A 25,908-nucleotide genomic window follows, 5' to 3' on the forward strand; every position below is an offset into this window, starting at 1 on the left:
CTCCAGTGCCACAATGATGCCACCCAAAGGTTGCAGGAACAGCAACTCATATTCCGCTTGGGAACCCTGCAGCCCAATGGTATCAATGTGGACTTCACAAGCTTCAAATTCTCCCCTCCCCCCACCTCATCCCAAAGCCAGCCCAGCTCTTCCCTCATTCCTTGACTTGTTTGTCTTTTCTCCCACTTATCCACTCCTGTCACCTCACTGACTTACCCCACCCCTACCTACCAGCCTCATCCCCACTTCCTTGACCTGTCCATCTTCCCTTGACTGACCAACCTCCATCCTAACTCCCCACCTACACTCACCTTTACTGGCTCCATTCCGGCCTCCTTGACCTGTCCATCTCCTCTCCATCTATCTGCTCCTTTATCCACCTTCCATCTGCCTCTCCCTCTCTCTCTATTTATTTCAGAATCCCCTTGCTCTCCCCCATTTCTGAAGAAGGGTTCAGACCTGAAACGTCAGCTTTCTGCTGCTCTAATGCTGCCTGGCCTACTGTGTTCATCCAGCTCTACACCTTTTACAAAAGAATAATTAGAACTGCAATTTGCAATCATACACTAGGTGGGATAGCTTTAAGTAATACGCTCCCTGCCACTGTGGAGATCAAAGTTGATATGAGACAGACCTGGAAATTCTTCCCACACAACTGAACAAGAAATCAGAACAAATAAGAGTAGCAATACTGTTAAAACTGCTAGAGAAACAGTGCTCCAAGTTCCATTACACCCTATACCTCACTGAGGAGCAGAAAAGATAGATTGGAGAAACATTGAAAGCCTTGAAGTCTCATTTTGAATCATCTTTTGATGTTATTTTTGAATGATGTTATTTAACACGAGAACTCAGAAAGAAAGGAAAAAGTATTTGCAGAAGTATCAGCAGCAAAATCAAAGCCAGATTACAGGATGAAAATATTGCAAAGAAAACCATAGAAAAGAAGAGGAAGCATGTCTAGTGAGAGGAAAGCAGCAATTTCAATGCAAGAATCACTTTGTACACAGTATTTTGCTGGTAAGAAGCAAAGCATGCCCTAAAAATGGCTGCTGTAGAGATATCAGATCATGATTCTGAAAAATCACCCCAGACCATGGCAAAATTGGCACCATCAAATCTAAGATGATAAATGGTTTGTGACTGTTAGAATGATGACCACAGAATGAAAACATCAAATAACCGTAAAATATTGGATAGACACTGGTACAAAATCACAAGCTTCACAGGCCTTTGTGAAGTGGGTCAAGATAGTGACCAAAAATGAAGCCTTCAAAGGTGAAGTCAAGGCTATATGATGGAGCAGTACTGACCCCAAGAGGACAAATGAAGCTGGGAGTCAAAAGCAATTGGGAGAAACAAGATCTGCAGTTCCTGACAATAGGTAGGAAGAAAAATCCATTCATCTCATCTGAAGAAAATTTAAAACTTTGATTGGTGCCTTACACATACCAGATGAGAAAGAGATAATCAAGGAACTAACAACTCCCAACAGATTGAATTTGCATCAAGATAGCAATCAAAAAACATCAATAAAACTTTTTTAAATTTGTTCATGGGACGTGGTCATCACTGGCTAAGGCAGCATTTATTGTCCATCTCTAATTGTCCTTGAGAAGATGGTGGTGATCTGCATTATTGAATCATGGCTGTCCTTGGTACGGTTAAAGAAAGGATCTCAGAATTCTGATCCAGTGACAGTGAAGGAATGGCAACATAGTTCCAAATCAGAATTTTGAGTGACTTGGAGAGAAATTTGCAGATCTTCATGCACCTGATGCCATTTTTATTCCAGGTGGTGGGTGTTCATAGATCTCAATGAAGCTTTGAGGAGAACTCATTATCCAATGCCAACAATTGACTTTTTTTAAATGCAATTTGCCAAGGCAAAGGTCTGTATTATCCTAAATGTAAATATGATACTGGCAAGTGAAGTTGCAATGAGAACAGTTTTCAGGATACCACTTGGGAAGTACAAATAATTGTGCAAGATCTTTAGCAATGTTCCAGAAGAATATCAATTCAGATAGCAAAATGTAGTATAATGATCTACCTAAAGTCGAAACAATTGTGAATGTTCTACTAGTCTATGGATATGGAAATATGATGGGAGAAGCTATCACAGACTGATCAGAATCTACTGCGACATTGAAGAGAGTTTCCGATTGAACTTGAAGCTGAACAAGAAAATGATGCAATTGAAAATGGCTGAATTTAATTACATGGCTCATGTACTGAGAGTAAAAGGAATTTCACTCTAACGAGGTGATAGTCACTGTTGAGATGCAGAATTGAATAGATTTCAGAGAAGTGCAATGATGAGTTAGATTTGTGGACTACCCAGTATATTTCTTGCCTTGTTTTAATGTTTAACTCTTTGCAACATCCATGCCCACCTTGAAGAAGTTTTGCTGCTCCCTCAAACAGAATTTCCATTCTAATAATTTTTCTTGTTCACAGCCATTAGTTGCATTGTCACTCCTAATATGTGACAAGGTATTTGCCAAAATTCATTTAGTCATTGTCATAGTCATAGAGATGTACAGCATGGAAACAGGCCTTTTGGTTCATGCTGACCAGATATCCAAAATTGATCTAGTCCCATATGCTAGCATTTGGCCCATATCCCTCTAAACCCTTCTGGTTCATACACCCATGCAAATGCCTTTTAAGTATTTTAATTTTATCAGCCTCCACCACTTCCTCTGGCAGCTCATTCCATACTCGCACTATCCTCTGCATGAAAAAGTTGCCCCTTAGGTCCCTTTATAGTGCCATCTCATTCTTCAGTGACTACCTATAGTTGAGGCTAACTTCACAGGGATTCCAACTAAATTTTTATCCTCAGCAGGATAGCAGCCTCCCAGCGTTGTCATTTAGAATGCAATGTCACCCATGGTGGGGCTTGAAATCACAATCCCTGGTTTAGGAAGCCAGTGCCTTATTCACTAGGCCACCGAGACTATATGCTTCTGAAGAAGGGCCTAGGCCCGAAACATCAGCCTTCCCTCTCCTCTGATACTGCTTGGCCTGCTATGTTCAGCCAGCTCTATGCCTGGTTATCTCAGATTCTCCAGCATCTGCATTTCCTACTATCTATGAAGTTTTATCCTTCTTGTTACACATCTACTCAGCATCATTAATATCTCTGTGTGTATAACACTCCTCAGACAGCATTTGCACTGCATCTTGACATCCACACTTGTTGCTATGAACCACTACATGCACTCTCTTGACCTCTCTATCTATCAGCACTGTCTCACGATGCCTCAGCGCTGTCCTAACCTCCATTCCCTAGTTTCACATTATTCTCTAGCTCATTTGATGTTCAAAAAGCTTTTTCTCTTTCTTTCAGGCATTAAGGAATGTAAACTGCAACAACTCAGAGGTACCCCTGGCCCTCTGGAAACTTCTTCCCTTCCCCGTCCCTCTGTCTCCATCCCTTCCCCTAACCCTACCTCTTGTCAGATATTTACTATCCCTTCTAACTTTCCAATCTCTATGTTGAACATTCTGTATTCAGAAAAGATCTTGGTTTTAGTCCATGATGGTCACTAATCTCATTTTATCTGGGTATCTCCTAACTCATACACACCCAACCCCATATAGCCATCTCTGTCTTCTTCCCACAATCTACAAACAGGACTGCCCAGCCAGACCCATTGTTTCTGTCAGTTCACACCCACAGTTCCTACCTTGACTGGATTGTTTTCTCCCCCTATCCAATCTCTTCCCACTTACTGTGCACGCTTTATGTCAGTTTCAAAATTTCAAACTTGCGGTCACCTGCTGCCTCCTCCTCACCATGGATTGTGCAATCCCTTTACCTGTCCATCCCCCATCAGGATGGTCGTAGGGCTCTTTGTTTCTTCATGGAAAAAAGGCCTGGCCTTATTCCCAGAGATAGCAAGAACTACAGATGTTGAAGTCAGAGATAGCACAGAGTGGAGCTGGTGGAACGCAGCAGATGGGAAGAGCAGATAGGTGGGAGAGAAGATGGACAGTTTGTGTCAGGTCAAGGAAGTGAGGATGAGAGGGAGGGTTGATCAAGGGATGAGGCCAGGGGTGGGGAGATTTTGAAACTGGTATAGCCCACATTTAAGCCATTGGGCTGTAGCCTCCTGACTTGGAATATGAGGTGCTGCACCTCCAATTTACTATGGCATCAGAGGTCCCTTTCCCCACCCACCCCAACCAATTTCTGAAGAAGGGTCCTGACCTGAAACGTCAATTTTCCTGCTCCTTTGATGCTGCCTGGCTTGCTGTGTTTCTCCAGTTCCACACTGAACTGTCCCCATCCTCCACCACCCTCCTCTGCCTGGGTGAGCTCATGGTCACTTTGAACATTTTTTCCTTTAATTCCTCGGACTTTCTTCAGGTCAAAGGGGCAACCATGGGCACCCACATGGGACCCAGTTATGCCCGTCTCCTTATGGGGTACATGGAATATTCCTGTTTCCACTCCTACTTAGGTCCCTCCCCACAACTCTTTCTCTGGTACATCAAGTGCTGCTTCCTTCTCTCACTCTGAATTCGAACAACGTAAATTTGCTTCCAATTTCTACCCTGCCCACACCCTTATCTGTCCATCTCTGACTCCTCCCTACCCTTCCTCAACATCTGTTTTCATTTTTAGGGATAGACTGGCCAATAAATATCCACTACAAACCCATCAACCCCTACTGTTATCTGGACTATACATCCTCATAAGATAATCAAATGTGAGGCTGGATGAACACAGCAGGCCCAGCAGCATCTCAGGTGCACAAAAGCTGACGTTTCGGGCCTAGACCCTTCATCAGAGAAGGGGATGGGGAGAGGTTCTGGAATAAAGAGATTGTAGCCAGGATGTTAATACCAATAGTTGAGGAAGAGTATTTGTTATTAACTTAGCATGTGAGCATTTCAATCAAGATCGACTTGGGAGAGAAAAGGTGTCAATGCAGTCTGACTACAAGCCACTTAAAACATCTCTCTCAAATGGTTTCACAATGTCTGCAGAAACTGGAATTTCATTTGCTGAGATCTAATTGGGAAATGATGTACAAACAAGGGAAGCAGATGCACTCTGCTGACATGCTGTCGCATGTTGCATTTCATTTGAATAAAGCTGAGAATGCTAACTCAGAATGCAAATTCCTCCGGGTTCAGTGAGAAGCAACAACAAGGCATGCTGTGAAAGTTAACAACCCAGCAGAGACAATTAAGCAAAAATTTATGTGAGTGATGCAGGCTACAGTTGCAGAATCAAAAACAAACGAGCCATTCTAAAGAAGGATCACAGAACCTGATGCCTTAACTCTGATTTCTCTCCACTGATGCTGTCAGACCTACTGAGTATTTGTTTGATTTCCAGCATCCACAATTGGTTTGGTTTCTATTTAAGGTAATATTTAACGCAATATATCTGACAGACAAGCACCCACCACAGCAATGGTGCTCCCCAGAGAAAGATCATCAACCCATAATGAGCAGTTACCGTACAAACTGCCAACAATTTGCACGCATGCCTAATATTTTAGAGATTATGTGCAGGGATAGAAAGAAATGGGACTGACTGGAATTAGCACAGTTTTTGTTCATGAGTAATGTTTCTTTATAGTCCTTTGGATAACTAGTAACTACAAATGATGGTGCATGCAACTTCTTTTGTTTTTATATGAAAATGAGCAAGCTTAGAGAAATGCATTCATTATGACATTGTATAATATGACTGGCTCGAGTCATGTGATCTCTGCTTTCATTTTAGAAAGAGGAGCTATTAAAGTCCATACATGAAACACATTGTGCGTCTATCCAAAAAGAATCCACCATTCATCCAGGTGTTGTTAGATGAGGGAAGGGCTGTAGATGTCACATACATGGACTTCAGTAAGGCGTTTGATAAGGTTCCCATGGTCGGCTGATGAAGAAAGTGAAGATGCATGGGATCCAAGGTGTATGAGCTAGACGGATAGAGAACTGGCTGGGAAACAGGAGACAGAGAGTGGTAGTGGAAGGTAATTTCTCAAAATGGATTACTGTGACCAGTGGTGTTCCACAGGGATCTGTGTTGGGACCACTGTTGTTTGTGATATACCTAAATGATCTGGAGGAAGGTATAGATGATCTGATTAGCAAGTTTGCAGATGACACTAAGATTGCTGGAGTAGCAGATAGCGAAGGGGACTGTCAGAGAATGCAGCAGAATATAGATAGATTGGAGACTTGGGCAGAGAAATGGCAGATGGAGTTCAATCCAGGCAGATGCGAGGTGATGCATTTTGGAAGATCAAATTTAAGAGCAAACTATACGGTAAATGGAAAAGCCCTGGGGAAAATTGATGCACCGAGAGATCTGGGTGTTCAGGTCCATTGTACCCTAAAGGTGGCAACGCAAGTGGGTAGAGTGATCAAGAAGGCATATGGCATGCTTTCCTTCATTGATCGGGGTATTGAATACAACAGGTGGCAGGTCATGTTTTGTCAATATTTGGAATACTGCGTACATTACCAAAAGGATGTGGATGCTTTGGAGAGGGCGCAGAGGAGGTGCACCAGGATGTTGCCAGGTAAGGAGGGCACTAACAATGAAGAGAGATTGAGTAGATTAGGATTATTTACATCAGAAAGACAGAGGTTGACGGGGGACCTGATTGAGGTCTACAAAATCATGAGAGGTACAGACAAGGTAGATAGCAAGAAGTTTTTTCCCAGAGTGAGGGATTAAATTGCTAGGGGTCATGATGTCAAGGTGAGAGGGGAAAAGCTTAACGGAGATATGCATGGAAAGTTCTTATGCAGAGGGTGGTGAGTTCCTGGAATGCGTCGTCAGCGGAGGTGGTAGAGGTGGGCACGATAGCATCATTTAAGATGTATCTACACAGATACATGAATCGGCAGGGAGCAGAGGGATACAGATCCTTAGAAAGTAGGCGACAGGTTTAGACAGAAGATCTGGATTGGCACAGACTTGGAGGGCCGACGGGCCAGTTCCTGTGCTGTAATTTTCTTTGTTCTTTGTTCTTTGTGTGAAGTAGATTTTGCTTTTTCTACATCAGAGGGCTCTAACAGGCCTATGCTGCAATTTTTGATTGACTACAGCAGCCATGACAGTACTGATTGCCTGTGGGAAAACTAATGCTGAACACCACCTATATAAACAAAAGTAAGTACGTAACATAATCATCACCATGGCAAAATCTCTGACCACCAGCTTTCCCCAAACCAATCGTCCTAAACCCATCCCCCAGCAGTAACCTCAATTTCTGCAGTCTTCCTAAATGCCCAATACTAGCCCCAATCAATATTCACAGTAGCATTGTTGTTATGTATGTCCTATTTTGTAAGTGCACAAGCTGTTTTTTTTCTGTGATCTTGTAATGTTAAAAGGGCCATGATTAAAGTGGTCAACTTGCACTTGACATGCACTGATTTTTCCAGGTTGCTACTTTGCTATAGCTGCTTCATTTTGCCCCTGACTTCCTAGCAACACTTGAGAAGCCTATGAATCCCTACACAATTTCTGCAATGTTCCCTAAAATGGACTCTGAAATTCACCCTCTCCTGCAATTCTTCACAATTCAACCCATTTACCACCCTGGAAATTGGAGCACTTGACTTCTCATCTATGTTATATTAAGATTTTAGATTTAACGTCATAATCAGCAATAGCTATGTTAACTCCAAAATAACATGTACCTCAATGTAAACTTAACTCTGATCCTAGCAGAGTCCTGGACCAAATTATTTTCTATTCACAGCTATTGACTGGAATTTCTAATCTAGGCATTAAATTATTCTTCTTAAAATGACATGTGCGTGAGATGCTAATCAACTATTGCATAATAACAGATTATTTTGAACATTTAACCAGTTGGGTGAAACATGTATTGGTAATCTTTTATTTGTTCTGGTTGACTTGCTGATTGATCGGAATTATGATTGATCATTATAAATGTCTGTCTTTGTTTGGGAATTTCTTTAAAAAGATCATTATGATTTTAAATATTTGTTTGTAAGGTTTGATTCCACAGATGTAAAGGAATGGCAAAGTGCGTCGAGTGAAGAAAATAAGTAATATTAGAATTTGTATTAGGCTATCCATTGTATTACCAAAAAAGCTTAAAATATTAAATAAGAATGGAATAGGTGACTGACTGAAGAGGAACTCAGTAAAGGACAAAGCACCAATTCAAAAAGAAATTGATCAAAATAAGAATACCAAAGCAAAATGCGTAACAGAAAGGAAAGTTCAAAATTGCTTTAATTTTGTTACCAAAATGATGCAGTGAATGACAAATTATCCTTTGACACTTGAAACGTGAGTTCAAGCACAACAAAAAGAAATATCATTCAAATCTCTTTCTCTCCATTGTGAAGTGCATTTATATAATCTTAACTGCAGATTCAACGACAATCTGACAATTATTTAGTCCATTCCACAGGTGACATTTCTGACTGTGTTCACACTGTAGACAGCTGATTGAATATTCACAAGTATTATCAAATTCATCCTGTTATATTTTCAGCAGTCAGTTTAATATGTTAAGATATCTTAGAATATATGGTCCATATTAGCTAATCAAAACTTACCAGAAAAAGTTAATCTCTATCAGCTTTGCACAATTGCTAATATTTCCTAAGTCAAGATGTTGTTGGAGGTGAACTTCAGACAAGGACTTAAATACAGGTCTCTCTCACTGACAGGGTATCATCAAATTAGATGTTAAATTACTTTAAGGGTTAAAGATACACCATTACATTATTTTGTGAAAAGCAACAGGTGCTGACAAGAGTTTATCCTCATATGGTATCTTTATTACAAGAAATGGAAGCAATGTATTTCATAGTTGGGGGTCAGATCTGAGAAGGGCACAAATAAGGTCAAGTGGCCAAAGACACTGCTAGCGCATCAGATTTTAAGGAAGTTTTAAAAGATGGGAAGATAACAGTAAGGTGGATAGGGTATGCTGGAGTAAGCTTTGGGAGAGGATTCCAGGGTGTAATGTGTTGTATAAGTCATGGTTCTAAGAAGTTGATGTGATATTTGCATTAAAGTCCACCCAATCTGACAATGTCACACAGTCTGGATGGAGGAGGCAATGGAGTTCTCTATAACTTTCAGTAAGGAACAGATGAGTTCTGCACAGCTCCTGATAGTGCTAAGTGATTCTGCCAAGCAAATTAACCTTGTCAATGATGTCATTGCAGGATTCAGAGTTACAGGATGAAAGTATAGATGTGGGAAATTACAGAGGACTGTGAGGAGAGAATATTAAGGAATGTGTGACCATAAAGAGAATTTAGAAATGAATGCATTGATGGATGGGGTGACAACGGAAGTTGGTAAAGAGGCCAATGGGATTTTATGGGATTAAAATGTGAATGTCTAGTTGAATCAGTGTTAATGTAGCCTGCAATTCAGAAAACTGATGAGGAGAACTTGAGAAAAATTGTGTCTGGAGGTGATAAATGCCTGAATGATCATTTCGGTGGTAATGGGATAAAGCATGGTCAGAAACAAATGATAATTTAGATATTGAGATTGGCAGATTCAGTGATGGATTGAATGTTAAGGTTCAGACATTGCATGTCCTCAGACTGAACTTAACTGGATATCCAAATAGCAGAGGGAATCAGGAGTTAAATTATTGCAGCTGTGGTGCATAGGGTTTCCTTTAGCCAATTTCAAAGTGAATGCCAAAATTAAACAACATCAAGTATTTGTTTTGCTCAAACCCCTTTCAAGGAACATCTTTCAGGTCATGTCGCTGTAAAGATTATATTCCAATGAGAAGATCTGGATCTAACTTTGGAAAAAAAGCTAACGTGCGGAAGTTTTATCTCTATGGCAAAAATTGACTTACATAAATCTAAAATTGGATTTTTAGATCCACCTTTTAGCAGAATGATAAAGATAATTAAAACTCAGTTACCTCTTTCAACATGATGTCATTTTTCTAAAGATCATACATTTTCATTTCCTTCAGTTTTGTTTGTGGATTTAAATTGAAGGCATGGCTTTAAATCAAGGAAGCTGCGCAAAAAAGATTGTTGCAGTTTTAAAAATCATGTTTACTGGAGCATATTGTGAGTTGTATAAGATACTGTGTTTTCCTGGAACAATGAGAGTGAAAGCTGATAGAACAAGGCCAATGGGTTCTGCAATAGAGGACAGCTGCTTGACAACAATATAATGATTGGCTTCTGACCAGGCGACCATTGCACGTGTGAAACCAGTGGAATAGGAACATCTGGCCTGTGGAGACAAAGCAGCAAAACTTTTTCACTGTGTCTCTGCCCTGTGTGACAGTACCAGAAAGTCTCCAGTAGCAGCTAACCTGCTTCCTCTCACCTTTCTCTGCAAATCCCCTGTTGAAGGAAGAATTAAATGCCTTCAGACACATTGAAATGAGAAATTATCAACAAGCAACTGAAAGGCTGAATGTTGGTTTGTATGTAACCTTGTGTCAATATCAAAGAATGATAAGGTCATGAAGGAAAACAAATCATCAAATCCAGATTCAAGCTATCAAGCTGCGTTTCCATAAGTTTATTTCTTTTTCCGCCTGTCTTTGTGTCTCTATCTGTTTGTGAAGAGGAAAATATAAAAAAGTGTGGTTCTAAATTGTACACCTATAAGTTAGCAAATCAGTTTTGATTTGACATTGGTTAGAGACAATTTGTTCACGATATTTTTTTGCTAAGGTTTTCTTTTAACTTGAGTTCATTAGGCAGCTAAAGTGTGGATTTTGCATTCTTTAGGTACATTTTTCACATTTGTGGTGGCCCTGGAAATGGTGGGGATTGAATTTCCAAGACAACACCCCAATTGGGTCATGATATTTCTTTCAAGGCTTTTTACAGTAAGACTAGGAACATTAGACTGGAAATAACCACAACTCAATTAATTTCCAAGAGTACAGTCTTGTGTGGTGGAAGTATGGTATCTTAACTATGCATATCCCCAAGATGACAGAAGCTTCTCCATTTCCGCTTTATTATGTTTTTTGTGTAGGTAATAAGTAGACATTAGGGAGCCAGAAATAATTGCGATCAGAGATGATAGGAACTGCAGATGCTGGAGAATCCAAGATAACAAAGGGCTGGATGAACACAGCAGGCCAAGTAGCATCTCAGGAGCACAAAAGATGACGTTTCGGGCCTAGACCCTTCATCAGAAAAGGGGGATGGGGAGAGGATTCTGAAATAAATAGGGAGAGGGGGGAGGCAGACTGAAGGTGGATAGAGGAGAAGATAGGTGGAGAGGAGAATATGGGTGGGGAGGTAGGGAGGGGATACGTCAGTCCAGGGAGGTCAGACAGGTCAAGGGGGCGGGATGAGGTTAGTAGGTAGGAAATGGAGGTGGGGGGAGGGAATAGGTGAGAGGAAGAACAGGCTAGGCAGGCTGGGGCGGGCTGGGCTGGTTCTGGGATGCAGTGGGGGGAGGGGAGATTTTGAAGCGGGTGAAATCCACATTCATACCATTGGGCTGCAGGGTTCCCAAGCGGAATATGAGTTGCTGTTCCTGCAACCTACAGGTGGCATCATTATGGCACTGCAGGAGGCCCATGATGGTCATGTCGTCTAAGGAATGGGAGGGGTGTTGAAATGGTTCACGACTGCAAGGTGCAGTTTTTTACTGCGAACTGAGCGGAGGTGTTCTGCAAAGCGGTCCCCAAGCCTCCGCTTGATTTCCCCAATGTAGAGGAAACCACACCGTGTACAGCGGACGCAGTATACATCTCTAACGCATCCCTTACCGTCCTGAACCTTTCTGTCACCATCTCAGGCAACCACCTACAAACCAATGTCCATTTCAAGCCCACCGATTCCCACAGCTACCTGGAATACCCCTTCTCCCACCCACCTTCCTGCAAAAATTCCATCCCCTATTCCCAATTCCTTCACCTCTGCCGCATCTGCTCCCAGGATGAGGCAGTCATGAACCATTTCAACTCCCCCTCCCACTCCTTACACAACATACCCATCCTGGGCCCCCTGCACTGCCACAATGATGCCACCCTTGGGTTGCAGGAACAGCAACTCATATTCCGCTTGGGAACCCTGCAGCCCAATGGTATCAATACGGATTTCACCAGCTTCAAAATCTGCCTTCCCACCACTGCATCCCAAAACCAGCCCAGCTTGTCCCAGCCTGCCTAACCTGTTCTTCCTCTCACCTATCCCCCACTCCCACCTCAAGCCGCACCTCCATTTCCCACCTACTAACCTCATCCCATCTTCTTGACCTGTCCATCCTCCCCGGACTGACCTATCCCCTCCCTACCTCCCCACCCATACTCTCCTCTCCACCTATCTTCTCCTCTATCCATCTTCAGTCCACCTCCCTCTCTCACTATTTATTTCAGAATCCTCTCCCCATCCCCCTTTTCTGATGAAGGGTCTAGGCCCGAAACATCATCTTTTGCGCTTGGCCTGCTGTGTTCATCCAGCCCCACTCTTTGTTATCTTATATTCGGGAACCAGAAGGTGAGCTACTCAATGGAGACTTCCCAGACTCTGATGTGCTGCATGTAGTTTCCTGGTTGGAATAAAGTTTGCACAGAAGTCTAGTGCAGGATGAACATGTCATGATTGCTGCCTGGGAGTTGGGCAGAGACCTGCACAATATGTTGGCTATCATTTCAAAACAAAATTAGATAGAGAGGAGTGGAATCTCCTATTCAGGGAGATGCTAATAATGAAGTGGGCAAACCATTGTGAGTGCAGTCTATTTAACCCAACATCCACGGAAAGCTTTAAATTCAAGCACAGAGTCAGAGACTCAAGGAGTCATAGAGGTATTTGGGCAGGAAGCAGGACTTTCTGTCCAACTTGTCCATACCGATCATACTTCAAAACCAAACCTGTCCCATCTGCCTCACTTGGCCCACATTCCTCCAAACATGTCCTATTCATCTAGTTATCTAAATGTCTTTTAAATGTTCCTCTGGAAGTTCATTCCACACATGAAACACTCTCTGCACAAAAGAACTGCCCCTCCGTCTTTTTTAAATCTTTCTCCTCGCACCTTAAAACTCTGCCCTCTAGTCATGAAATTCCCAATCCTACGGGAAAGACATCTGCCATTCACCTTGTCTAGACCCTTCATGGTTTTATAAACCTCTATAATGTCACCCCTCAACCTCATACTTTGGTGAAGAAAATCTGACCCTATCCAGCCCCTCCTTATAACTCAAACCATCCATTCCTGCCAACGTCCTGATAAATCTCTCCCAAACCTTCTCCAGCTTAATAATATCCTCTCCATAACAGGGCGCCTGGAACTGGGCAGCGCTGCAGACAGGGCCAAGAATTTCATCTTACGGTTTACTGTCCAGAAGCCTGTCCCTTGTGGAGTTAAGGAGGACACAGTATGATGCAGTCTTCACATTTTCAAACTGAGAACTATGGCATCTTCTATTATATAAGAACATTATAACTGACAACGTTTTATCTAATTGCTCTGAAGCGAACACGTATTCGTTTGCATTTGTCCTTGTCGATCGCCAATTTTACTCAGTGGTTGTGCTGTAAATATCCTTTCATTCCCTATTAATTAGTCGAGTGAATTACTTTAGTAGCTTTGTACTATGTTCCTGATAAGCTCGAAGTCGTAAAATTTAATTCCGCACAACTGTCCGTTCGTGTGTAAGAGGGCGCTAGTACCCTGAGTTAGTTCTCCGATTGTTGCCCTTAGGAGAACAAAGTTGAGAGAAACTTTAGGAGGATGCTCACTGTCTCAGGGAGTGAGGAACTAGATGTCCTGATCATTGTCAGCGCTGTACTTTCCTACGTTCGATGGAACTGCACCGTCTTCAATTCCTTGCAATCGTGAGCTTTGATTAACCATGGAGAAAAGCAGTGGTAAGTTTCCGTGTTCAGTACTTGAAGTTCTGTATCACAAGGTGGTACAGCCAATTTGAAAACAGCATTTAATTCGAAGTAAAGTAAAACGTAACATGTGCAGGAGTTTAAAAAATAATTAATTTGAAACAACTTAATGGGAGGTATTAAATCTTTAAACACAATACTTTGGAAGTTGCATTAATTGTGATGGGAAAATAGGTGTTTTTGTTCCAAAATGACTCAACTTGTTGCAAAGTACAGTTTACCTGAGAGTGTGATGACTCCTAATTTTCTTTAAATTGCCACTGCTGTCTCAATTCTTAGTAGGGATTTATTTGCACTTTTCTTTCTCCTCAAAGTTTTACTTTAAAGCAAAAGATGAATGTTGTTTTCTAGTCCTCTCCCACCCCGTCTTTTTGTCTTTGGCTCCGAAGCAGTCAAAGAGAACAGAAAACACATATTTTTGGTGGGTTATTGTAAGGTTCAAATTAATTTTTAATTTCGGCAATGGAGTCGATGAAATAATCCAGCGCTGCTGGTCCATGCATTTGATAATCCTAACATGTTACTTAGTTCATACATCTACAAGAAAAAAAATTATTTCCTCTCCCTGCCTGAGACTGGAAATGATAGCTGTAAATTCGTTTTATCGCAATCTCTTGAAATGATAGATTGCGTTTTAATTACAGTAGCCCACACACTTAAACTTCGGCAAATACCATAAGCACAAGGGGTCTATCCCTGCAGTAATATTGCAGCTGGTGACTGGATAGTGTTAACTGCTACTGAGCGGACTCACTGACCAACACCCAGCAACAAGGGATCTCTGAGCATATACACTTCGACCCATTTTCAAAGCGGATTACCCACCCACCTCGTTTTTTGACCTCACTGTTATTCTGCGTGTTGGGTTAGACACTTTTTTTCATGAAATTAGAACGTTCCAGTCCTAAGTTTTGGAACATTGCCACACATGCTGTTTTTAATGGAGCTATGTCTGACACTACTAGGAGGGTAGAGAATCATTGAATGATTGTAGTTTGATTTGTGGAACAGTTGTGGCCAAGTGTTTCCAATTACAAGGTGATGTTGGACTTCGTGATTCAGATGTGTCCCCATTGGGGCTTAACACAAGGAGCCTCAAGAAGAATTTCCAAATGGCCACTAACTTTGGCAGATAGTTGGTAGAAACCCTAGAGAAGTTTATACTAGACACTTTGCCCCAGGGCTCCTTTTATTTTGCCAAAATTGTTTTGAGCAACTGAGAGAAACCGCTACCAAAGCTGTTTAAATATTTTCTTTTCTACAAGTTCTGTCTGAGTCTGTGATGGTTTGCGGTGTTGTTTAAAGGTAGTGAAGTTGACAGGCGGTGGTGTTACATTTGGTAAAGGCCATGATTTTTGATGTTAATGATTGTGGCCAGACCACTTGCTTTCAGTTGTGGGTGCTGTAGTTACTGTTCTGTTTGTCCATGAGAGGGAGATGGAGCAGCATCAGCATAGATGAAGACAAGCTGTTCAAAGAGGAAGGGGAAGCTGGGCCCTCACATTGGCCTACCATGTCTTGTACAACAGTAATTGAGAACAAGATCTGTAAGAAGTGGTAAGTGGTTCAGAAGGTTAAACAAACGGAAGAATGGAGGCAACTATTACTTGGTCTTCTAGGTGGGCTGTTGTGATGACCTAATTTGATTACAATTCCACTGAAAATGGTAGAAAGCCACCCCCCCCCAATCTGTATCAGTTGCATACCTTATACTCTCTCTGTCACTCTCTATCTCAGTGTCTACTTAGCCACATAGTTGAAATAAAAGTCACCACAAGTGACCATTCAGAATCAACTTTAATCCAACATTCAATATAAAAGACATTTAGTCACCACTCAGCATTCCCTCCAGTGTCTCATCAGAGAATCCTGGAGCTTGCTGTCATACTGTACACCTTTTCTTTCAATCAGAGATTCTTCTTCAGTGTTCCGATACCTGATGCAGGAGCTGTTGGCGAAATGGAATTAACTGAGCATTAGCAGGGGTGCTTTGCTGAGATATGCAGCACCATGTAGTATGATATGTGCTGGACTACACTTCAAGACAACACTATCACTTAAGTTAATTGGTAGCACTATGTTTGCCTGCTTTGAGCCTTGCAATGAGCAAGCATGACTGAATTGCTCAAAGAGATCTTTATGCATGTTACCAGACCATATCCAGTTGTCCTTCACTATTCATTTCTCTTTTATGTTGTAACTTTAATTTAACATGTGAGTATGGGCAGATTGAACAGTAACTAAACTTCTGTTGAAGTTTTTTCAAAATGGAAAAGTGATGATCTGAAAATGGCTGGCAAGTTAGAGGTAAAAGGTGGTTGGAGTTGGATTTGGATTTGTTTGGATACCAGCTGCAAATGTTATCCTGCAGGAATTGGTGTTAAGGTCACTGCAACTGAGAATTTTTATAAATCATCTGGATCCTAATTGTTGGGAGATTGTACTCATGACTGAATTATGTTTAATCTGGAAAATTGCAGTTTTATGCATTGGGCAGGGAGAATGCACAGTATGAATATGTCTGTCAGTGAAAAGGATTAACAAAAGGTGAAGAAAGAAGAGCGTCTTGGAATTTTAGTGTATCTGTCTCCGAAATGAACACAAACAATGCCACAAAGCAATAGCTAGAGTGTGTAAGGTGTTGGAGTCCATTCAGAAGACAATTGGTCACACAACTTGTTATTTAGTCCTCTTATTAGACCTAGACTGGGCCCTACTAGGAATACATTTTCTAGCCTTGGTCTCTTCTCATAACGACTATTAATAAAGCTTTGCAAATGGTATTGTGGAAGGTTACCAGACTAATTTCCATCATACAGAATCTTATAGAGTGAACCCACTTTAGTATCACCAGGCTTACCTTATTGTTGGACTGTAGCAAAGAATGGTGGAATGTAGCAAAGACACTGTTCCTGCTAAAGATGACAATCAGAAGGCATGCAGCTCAACAGCACCAGGCCCAGTGTTGACTATTGGGGCTGCTGCTGAAGGATCAGGGCATATCAATGGTCAAACACACCTTCAAAATCAGGTGGTCAGGATCTGATGGCATGGGGGTCAGTCAGCCAGGCCCCAGTGATGTGGGTACATGGGTATTGTTGATGGAATGCAGTACTGTTGCCAAGGGGCTATCTGTTGCTGTAAGAGGACCAGACAGTGAAAAAACTGTCCTTCACCATTGGTGGAATTACAACAGCAGAAGAAGTGGCCTTTACTCAGTGGTTTAACTGGCTCAAGTAAGTCTGGGCTGTCTGCCATCTTTTCTAATGTTGACAAGCTAATGTTAAGGGGTATACCATATGTAGCCTTCTTAAACCATCATGCTTTTTAGCCTCAGCCCATCCTCAGGGAGCTGGCAAAACCCAAAATTGCATACCAAATTAGGCTAGAGCCTTCAGAAAGCTACACTTTCGAAAGCCATTGAGTTTGAAATGATCTGATAGAGGTTTTAAAGGGGATGAAGGCTTAGATTATGCCTCATTTTAGTAGTTTTCACTAATTAAACCACTTATGAAGAACCAAGGATTATGAATTTAAATTATCTAATGGGAGATCTAGGTTAGATATTGAGAGGTAAATCTTCTCCTAGAGATTAGTTGACCTCAGGAACCGGTTGCTGAATTATGCTATGGATTCTGATTTGTTAAATTCCTTCAAGTAATAGTTGGATGCTTTTCCAGCTCGTGCATTCATCACATCTTGAAAAAAGTAGCTTCTGCTGTAAATTTAAGACCAAAATAATTTTCCCAATGAGTTTTGATTGCCTGAATGAAGCAATGTGGAATTTGAGATTTTTCCTTAGATTGATCCCTCTTTTTTGCCTCTTTGCTTCTGCTATGAGAACATGTGATTTCAGGTGGAGGCTGTATATGTTGTTATACTAGGTATCACAGGTTTTGCAGGTTAGATGGTTTGGTCATGATGATTTGTCCATAGTATTCAGTAATGTGCAGGCTAGGTGGATTACACATGGGAAATGCAGGGTTACAGGGATAGGATGGGGGTATGGATCTGGTGGATGCTCTTCGGAGGATTGGTGTGGACTCTATGGGCTGAGTGGCTTGCTTCCACACTGCAGAGATTCTATGATTTATGTGATCAGCCTGAATGAACCAGACAGTCTTTACCTGTTTGTTGTTTATGTGTTCATATTAAACCACTGTTAGTTCAGATTCTTGTTTTGATCTCATGAAAATTTATTTGGGTCCCCTTTTTTAAAAGTTGAAAATTACGTGATTGTATGTGACATGCTCCAGCAACTGGAAGCTGGAGTCTGTTTCAGAATCTGCCAATTGCATTGGACAGAATAAAAGGATGAAGCAAAGCAGATTTGAAGTCTGTTATTGGCATGGCCATTTCATTGAACTTGAGAAAATGTCCAAGATAAATCTGTAAAAAAAGTGACAACAGTGAAGACAAATTTTCTGAAGCAGTAACAAGTTGTGATGAAGGAAATGTAAGTTGCAATTGATTAGGTGAGCTGGTTGTCTTAGAATTATAGAAGTCAACAACTTCATTGCCTGCTTTTTATCAGAGTAATCCAAATTTATCCTCACTGTCCCACGTGTCCTATACAGCTAAAGGAGGAAGAATAATGATAGAGACAAGAAGACTAAAGGTACACCAAAAGGAGAGAAAACTCACTACGAACTGTCATTTCACAAGAATGCACCAGCCACACAATCCCTTCAATTCCTTCAGATTGGCAGCCTGACTCCAAGGATATACTGGACATCCTTCTGTCTGTTGCCTGATGTTCCACATTCAGATTATTGGTTCAGTGTATGGACCTCCAGCACCATTGAAATAATTAAAGAAGGAATGTCACACAGAATCATGGAAACATGGCACTCCCTTCTTGATGGCACTGGGGGTGTCCCTACACCTGAAGCCATTTAAGAAGGCAGCTCATGCCCAACCTTTCCTAAGGCAATTTGAATGGTCAATAAACTGTTGGCATAGCCACGACATCTTAAGGACAAATGAAATAGAAGAGGACTATAAGGAGTAATCTAGGGAGTGGTTGACTTCCATGTGCCACAATACTGAGGTTGTTGAATTTCCTCTGACAATATTGTGCTCAAGGAAGTGAAGATGATTTCCTCTTTACTCACTCCAATATATGCTCACAATGTCCTCCTGATTTCCTGCCTTCAATTCCAAACAACCACTCCCTCCAGCTACGCATCAAAACCAGCAGGGCATCCAGGTCAGTTTCCCTGAAGTTGACTGCACTTTGCTCTGTTTTGGCTGCCATAACTGTGTCCCAGATTTCTCTTTTTTTATTTGGTTATGTGCCTGCTAAACAGGAGGTTTTTTTATATTCTGCTACTGCACAGCTATCTGCTTTTTCAAGCATTTATTTCTGCTTCTGTTGCAGCCATCTATGGTGTCTGTTTTAGACCTTTTGCTATTTCTTCACCACTTTCCCCTATCTTGCTGATCCATCCCACCACACATTGTCACAAAAAGGAGTCATGAGAGATTTGCAGAACTTGCATTCCTCTCCACAGTTCAATTATCCAAGGATTCAAGTTAGGAAAGGATCAGGAATTTGAGCATCATGTCGTGTCAAAATCACGTATTATCTCTCTGTTGGCAATGCAACGTTTCAGTAAACATTTCAGTGCCTGCTGTTCTTCTGGGTTGATGTTGAGGGGAACAGGGTGTTTGTTTCTACATTAGATTTAAATAGAGTAGTTTGTCAAATACTTAGCCAGGCTGCCTGTTTGCTTAGCAGATTATCAGTTAGTCTGTATCACTCACATGCCTGACCTGACCCATTAGAAAATGCAGCACATCCTCCAGTCCAAGTATAAGTAATGGTATAAATTTACAGAAACAAAGTAATTTGCAATCAGCATACTTGATGTATGAAATTTTGATTGCAATATGCTTCTACTTGTAAAATGTGTGAGGTATGAAATTGGCAACATCAGTGTCATTGGGTGAGTAATCAGCCAGTGACCCAGGCAAATGTTCTGGTGAGAATGGGTTGAATCTCATCCTGGCAGCTGGTGAAATTATAATTCAATAAAAATCTGGAATGAAAAGCTAACCCAATGATGGCCATGTAAATATTGCCGATTTTGGGAAAAACCGATTTGGTTCACTAATGCCCTTGAGAGAAGAATATCTGTCATTCTTGCTCCGCATGGTTGGCATGTGACTCTAAATCCATAGCAATATGCCTGACTCTTGAGTGCCCTCTGATTCATTAACGATGGGCAATATATGCTGGCCCAGCCTCCTACACCCACATCCCATGAATGTATTTAAGAAAAAAGACATTCCTAACAGCTAACAACAACTAGCATTTAGATAGCACATTTTAATGTTGTAGAATATCTGAAAGCTAAACTATTTTGTCTTTGTTAAGATCATTTAAAAATATTAGCATCAGGCTTTGTTTCACTTTACTGAACATTCTGACCTCAATTTTCCCCATGACAGAATGTATCTCCATTGTAGCAGAAAATATTGAAAATCCAAAGCCTCATTCCCAAACTTGGCAGTTCTCATTTTCACATGGAGTGGGGTTGGAGGTGATCTGTAATGTGTGCTTGCATAGTTCCTGGAGTTAGCCTGCCATTTAAATGAGCAGCAATTGTTCATGGAAACTAAATTTTGGAATAGCTTTATCCAGAAGCCAGAGGGTGGAAATTCAACAAGGTAAAAGCAGATCTGTTCTTAACAATGTTCTATTTATGCCATGCAACTACTCTGAGGTTCCGTGCATACCAATGGTTAAGTCCGCTGGACACGGACCTCAGAGGTTCATGCACCGAAACAAAAATCAAGGAAGTATTGGTTCTCAGCACACTTCTTTTGAAAAGCTAGGGTACTTCTTTGGGGAGCTGAGGTACCCCTGTGGACATGGTCCTTCTAAAACTTGGAATGGGTGTCATCGATCTTTTGGAAGTGAGGCACTGGGTATCACTTGGGGGTGGAACTAGGAATCCTTTTGAGGACGGGGCCGATAGATTTCCTTTGGGACTATGAAGAAGACTCTGCATAATTGATGCGTAAACCTAGATATGTTCAACCTGCCAGGAACTATTGACTGATCAAGATCTGGCAAAATGTGTTTTTTCTGAATGAGAGTGTTTTTCTGAATGGAGTACAGTGTGGGATATTGAATTTTACATATTAGAACAATATTTGTTCTCCATTGTACTTTGGGGTATGTCCATACTCAAAGTTGCATGCTAGGTGAAAGGGCTGGGTTGGTGGGTGGAATTGGCACTAATTTGGCATCAGAGATAGGTAGAGGGCCAAAGGTGACGGAGAAAATAAAGGGTCATGGGGTGGTAGCAGGCCTAAATTTCTACAGGGGTGATGAGGGCCCAATGAAGTAGGGTTGGCATGGTTTTGATTGGATGTGGCATGGAGATAACAGGGAGGGACGGAAGGACTGAGATTGGGAAGAATGCTTTGTGTTTTAATGTTTGTACACATCATTGGAGGCCCCAGGCAGGCTTTGGCTTTCTGTCCAGCTCACTTTGGAATCTGGCAACAGCCTCCCGTCTTCATGGATTGCCCTGCCCAAACTGCATTTTCTGGACTGCCAATGGAAAGTTCAGGCAACTGTTTTTAAAGATCACGTTGGTGGAATCAGGATTTCTCCTGCTTCTGTGCATCTGATCTGGGCATGAAAACCAGGTTTTCTACGTAACTGTGGGAATTCCTTCTATGGTACCTTTACTGATGGGAAATGAAAGACATGTTTGACCTCACATAGAGGGAAAAGCCAGGTGTGTGAAAGGTCACAAAACCATATTCTTTCTTTCACATGGTTCCTAAAATTATAGACATTTAACTCAAACAATTAACTATTGTGAGACTATCAGTTCGATCAGATACTTGACATGAGACTCAAAAAAATTCTTTCATACAAGCAGTAGACACTGCAGAAGCACAATACAAAGTGTCATATCATGTTCTGTTTTTGGTTGGATACACAAAGAATCAAAGTTTTAAATGTAAACTGATTGTTGTTGATCAGATTCATAACATTTTTGCCTTCTCAGGACAGGCACTGAGTATGCATTCTTTACTACAATTGACTAAGGTTATAGAGGACTATCTCCTCCTGTGATGAGCAGTATTATGTAATCTCTTAGAAGTGGATTACGTATAGAAAGCACATGATGCATGTTAGGGGATTGCTGGCTGGGTGTGATGATGTAAGAAACCAGTGGAAAAACTGCATTGTATTATCTTCCTGTTGCCTTGTTGTACCCCAATAGTCATCATCAATAATCTATTTCTATTTTTAGAGATTCTCTATGTGACTTGCTACGTAACATTAAAATGTGCAAAATAACCATTGAGAACAAATATAACCTTACGCTTTTCAAGCTTTTATAAAACAGCAGTATTTCACATGCTATTTTCTGTAACCTGACATTGGATGCTTCAACTCTGATTGGAGGAATCCATAGTTACTTTACTCTTTCTTTTGCTATATTTTTAAATAGTATATTAGCATTTCACATTCATGATTTACATCAGGCTGTGAATATCATTCCTTTGCAGCAGATGGTTCCTGATATTTCACCTGATACTTCACCAGCCACAGTTAGTGTGAAATGGCTGGCTCATTGAACCTTGCTTGTACTGCTGCGCAAATCGTATTTTGCAGATTTTCTGGCCATGAACATCTATTTAAAAGCACACGTTAAGTTTTTTTTTAATAGCATATGATCAATCTTTAAACTATCCTACAAAATATTGCATAAAATTCTGCAGGTGAGTTAGTTACAGCGAAGAGAATTCTTCACATATTTTCATCCATATCCCATGAGGAAATGTGAAATGGCAATCACAAATATCTTGTCATATATTACCTGTACAAATGAAAGTGTAATACTTTTTTTTCAAATATTCTTTATTGCTATCCTGAAGTATATAGTTTCATAGGAAGAAGTTGTCTCCAATATCCTGTACAAGCATCCATTCCTTCATCTTTTACCTAAATTGTGCATTTCAAAAGACTTTTCTTTCTTTTTACTTGATAATTTTTGTAATAATTGATCATGTATTCTCATAATCATGTTGAGAGGTCTTCTCCAATGATGCAGCAAATACATACAGCACATGTCAGGCACACAGGGAATTATAAAGCATTGACTTCTAGTCCATTCTGAGCTTATTGGCCTCTGCTCAGTTAACTGTTGCTGCAGGGCAGGGACGGTGAGATCAAAGCTGTTATTCTGTGCCTAATACCTTCAGAAAAAAAAGCTATGTCTGCACTTATGAGTGCAGGCCTACTGCTCACTGTTTCCTAACGAACTGTTTCCTCCTCACTGCTCACATGTTTCCTCACTCATGGATGCATATTCATTTTTCTTTCAAAGGTAAAAGTAAAAGAAATGTATGTATCCACAGTGCTTCCAAACTAAGATATTTTCTGGTGTACTGGCCGTGTTTCTATCTCTGGGATAGAAGGTCTGGGCCCCTGTCTTACATGCTATAGAGATGTATCATATATAGACCTATGGGTTGAGGAGGGGAGGGGGCAGTGAAGGAGACAGTGAATGAGGTCTTGCTTTGGGATTCATTAAAATAGTTCCCAATTTAAAATGTCAATTCACTGGGCCATTTTCAAAAGTGATTAAAATAAAACCAGCGCGGACAACTGTGCTGAGATTTTCAAGTTGCTGCATCATTTCTGGAAAGGATTTTCCTCTGTTCCGCTGCTGGAGCCTGCTAGATTGTCACAGACTTATCACTGATGGAAACCATGACAACAGTCACGGGTTGAACAAACTTCAAGTTCGCTGTTAGGTAGTATATATTAAGCAAAATCATGTTCAGTAAGGTCCTGATGAATTGAATCCCAGGGGAACTGCTCTCAAATTCATTTTAAGTGGCACTTTGAGACAGGCAAAGGGACCCTAATGCACCTTGAATTTGCTAACAAACATGTTTTATGTCAGAAAAATGCCAAACAAAACACATTAAAGTGGTAAATATGAGCCCAAGGTCGTTACTCATTTTTAACACCTTTTACAATGGTCTGACATTGTAAAAGGCATTGAAATAATCAGGGTCAAACTCCAGGAAAAACTCAGTCGCATTTTTCTGGTCAGTGTTCTGAACTCAGGTAAATGTGATAATCATTGCAGTGAAACATGTTTGCTGTGCTATCTTTGTTATGGATGTGGCCTGTACCACCACTGTGTTGTACTTTTGGTTCTTGTTGATGTCTTTGATAACCTAAAAGGTCAACTGCCATCAATAGTGTGTTTTCATATTCCTAATCATTCCTTGATTCATTGGCAAAATGCTGTTTGTGGCCCTGGGAGGCAAGAATATCAATGTGAACCTCTCTTGAGCTAGCAATGGCAGTGTGAGAAGGGATGATGATTTGGTACTATATAAGTCAACAAATGACATTCACAAAGCAACATGGCTTCTTGGACTTTCCTGTCACAAAAAGTGTCAGATTTTGATGCCATCCATGTTGGTGCAGCGACCTATTCCTTGCTCCACATTTGACCTTTAACCACCAGAGCAGTCTGGCAAAAGACAGTAAAACAGTTTTGTTTCAACCATGTTAAAAATAGCTTTAGATGCCTACTTGCTCAGCTAGTGGGCAAGAACATTAGATCCAGTCATTTTTCAATGTTTCCCAGGCCACTACACTCTTATGTCCTGCTGTCTGGAAGATGATGCTGTGCCTCGTCTCGAACTGGTTCAATGTTCTAACACTGCAAGTCAATTTCTTGTGGCTCAACCTCTTTGTCAAAGAAGTTCCTTTATTTTCAGATTGGTCTTGAGATGAGAACTCAGTTCTCTGGCTAGTACTGAGCTCAGATTGCCTTGAATGATGTCAACAGAATGTCTACAATGATGAATAGCTAGAAGTTCCCAATCTCTTCCTTGCTCAAAAGAAGGCCTGCTTGATGATCAATCCCATGATGTTCTGCTCATGCTTCAGAGTGGCTAACAAACTTGAGTTAGAATCTCTTGCTGCTTTGTGATGTCTGCTTTTTGCTTTCTGTCAGCTTTCCATTTCCTATAACAACTTCATCTTTTCTCCAGTTGACAAAAGCTTTAGCCTCTTTAGAAAACTTAGTCATAATTACAGGCATGACACAGCCTTTCACAGTTAGGCTTCAATGTTAAATGATGGATTGCTTAATATTTTATGGATTCACGCTGTTCAAGTCCCACAGCCAGATGTCAACTTAGATCATTTCGGCTAAACGCAGTGACTTGTTTAGAATTTTGGTTTATCAGAGGCAACATTCTTTTAGATTGGTTTTCTTCCTGATGGGAATGGCTGATAGCTTTAAGACAACAGTTTTGTTTTATTGGAATTTGTCTTATTGTGACTTCACTGTATGCAGTTGTTATATTCAAACAATATCAAAGTAAGCCAGTTATGCAGGGCTTTTGATTTTCCTATACACTGAAAGTCCATTTCTTCAAAGCCTTTGCATTTATTTTTGTAGAGGCAAAAATCACACGAAGAGCCTAAGTTAATATTTACAAACCAGTGTGCATGATGTGATCCAACACCAGCATCAATGTTAGAACACATCTCCACATTATCTAGAAAGTGACATGCACATTAATCGACTGGAATCTGTGCTTCTATTCGGGGATCTTAATTTGAAATATAAGCAATCTGAGTGCTGGTCAAAACCTGATATAACAAGCATATTGATAGGGTGACAAAAATCTGCCATCTTTACCCCATCTAGCCTATACGTGACTTCAGATGTACAGTAACTTGTTCAACTCTTAACTGTCTTCTGAAATGGCATAGAAAGCTGTTCCATTGTACCAAACCAATGCAAAAAGAAACTAAAGCCACATGAATTACAGTGGTTCAAGAAGGCAGCTACCACCTTTCCAGAGGTAATGGGAACTGCAGATACTGGAGAATCCAAGATAACAAAGTGTGAAGCTGGATGAACATAGCAGGCCAAGCAGCATCTCAGGAGCACAAAAACTGCCATTTCGGGCCTAGGCCCTTCATCAGAGAGGGGGATGGGGAGAGGGTTCCGAAATAAATAG

The 25,908-nt window shown here is 41.0% G+C and overlaps 1 protein-coding gene across 1 annotated transcript in view; it reads left to right on the plus strand.

Annotated features, from left to right (window-relative positions):
• The first annotated feature begins 13,699 nt into the window (after positions 1 to 13,699).
• Positions 13,700 to 25,908, plus strand: part of afap1l1a (actin filament associated protein 1-like 1a) — a 195,505-nt gene continuing 183,296 nt past the window's right edge. Inside the window, exon 1 of the mRNA XM_048543076.2 lies at positions 13,700 to 13,851. Coding sequence (XP_048399033.1) covers positions 13,836 to 13,851 — 16 coding nt within the window. The 5' untranslated portion in view covers positions 13,700 to 13,835. The remainder of the gene's footprint in view (positions 13,852 to 25,908) is intronic.

Source organism: Stegostoma tigrinum, chromosome 13 (genome assembly GCF_030684315.1).
Source record: "Stegostoma tigrinum isolate sSteTig4 chromosome 13, sSteTig4.hap1, whole genome shotgun sequence".
NCBI classification, from domain to species: domain Eukaryota; kingdom Metazoa; phylum Chordata; class Chondrichthyes; order Orectolobiformes; family Stegostomatidae; genus Stegostoma; species Stegostoma tigrinum.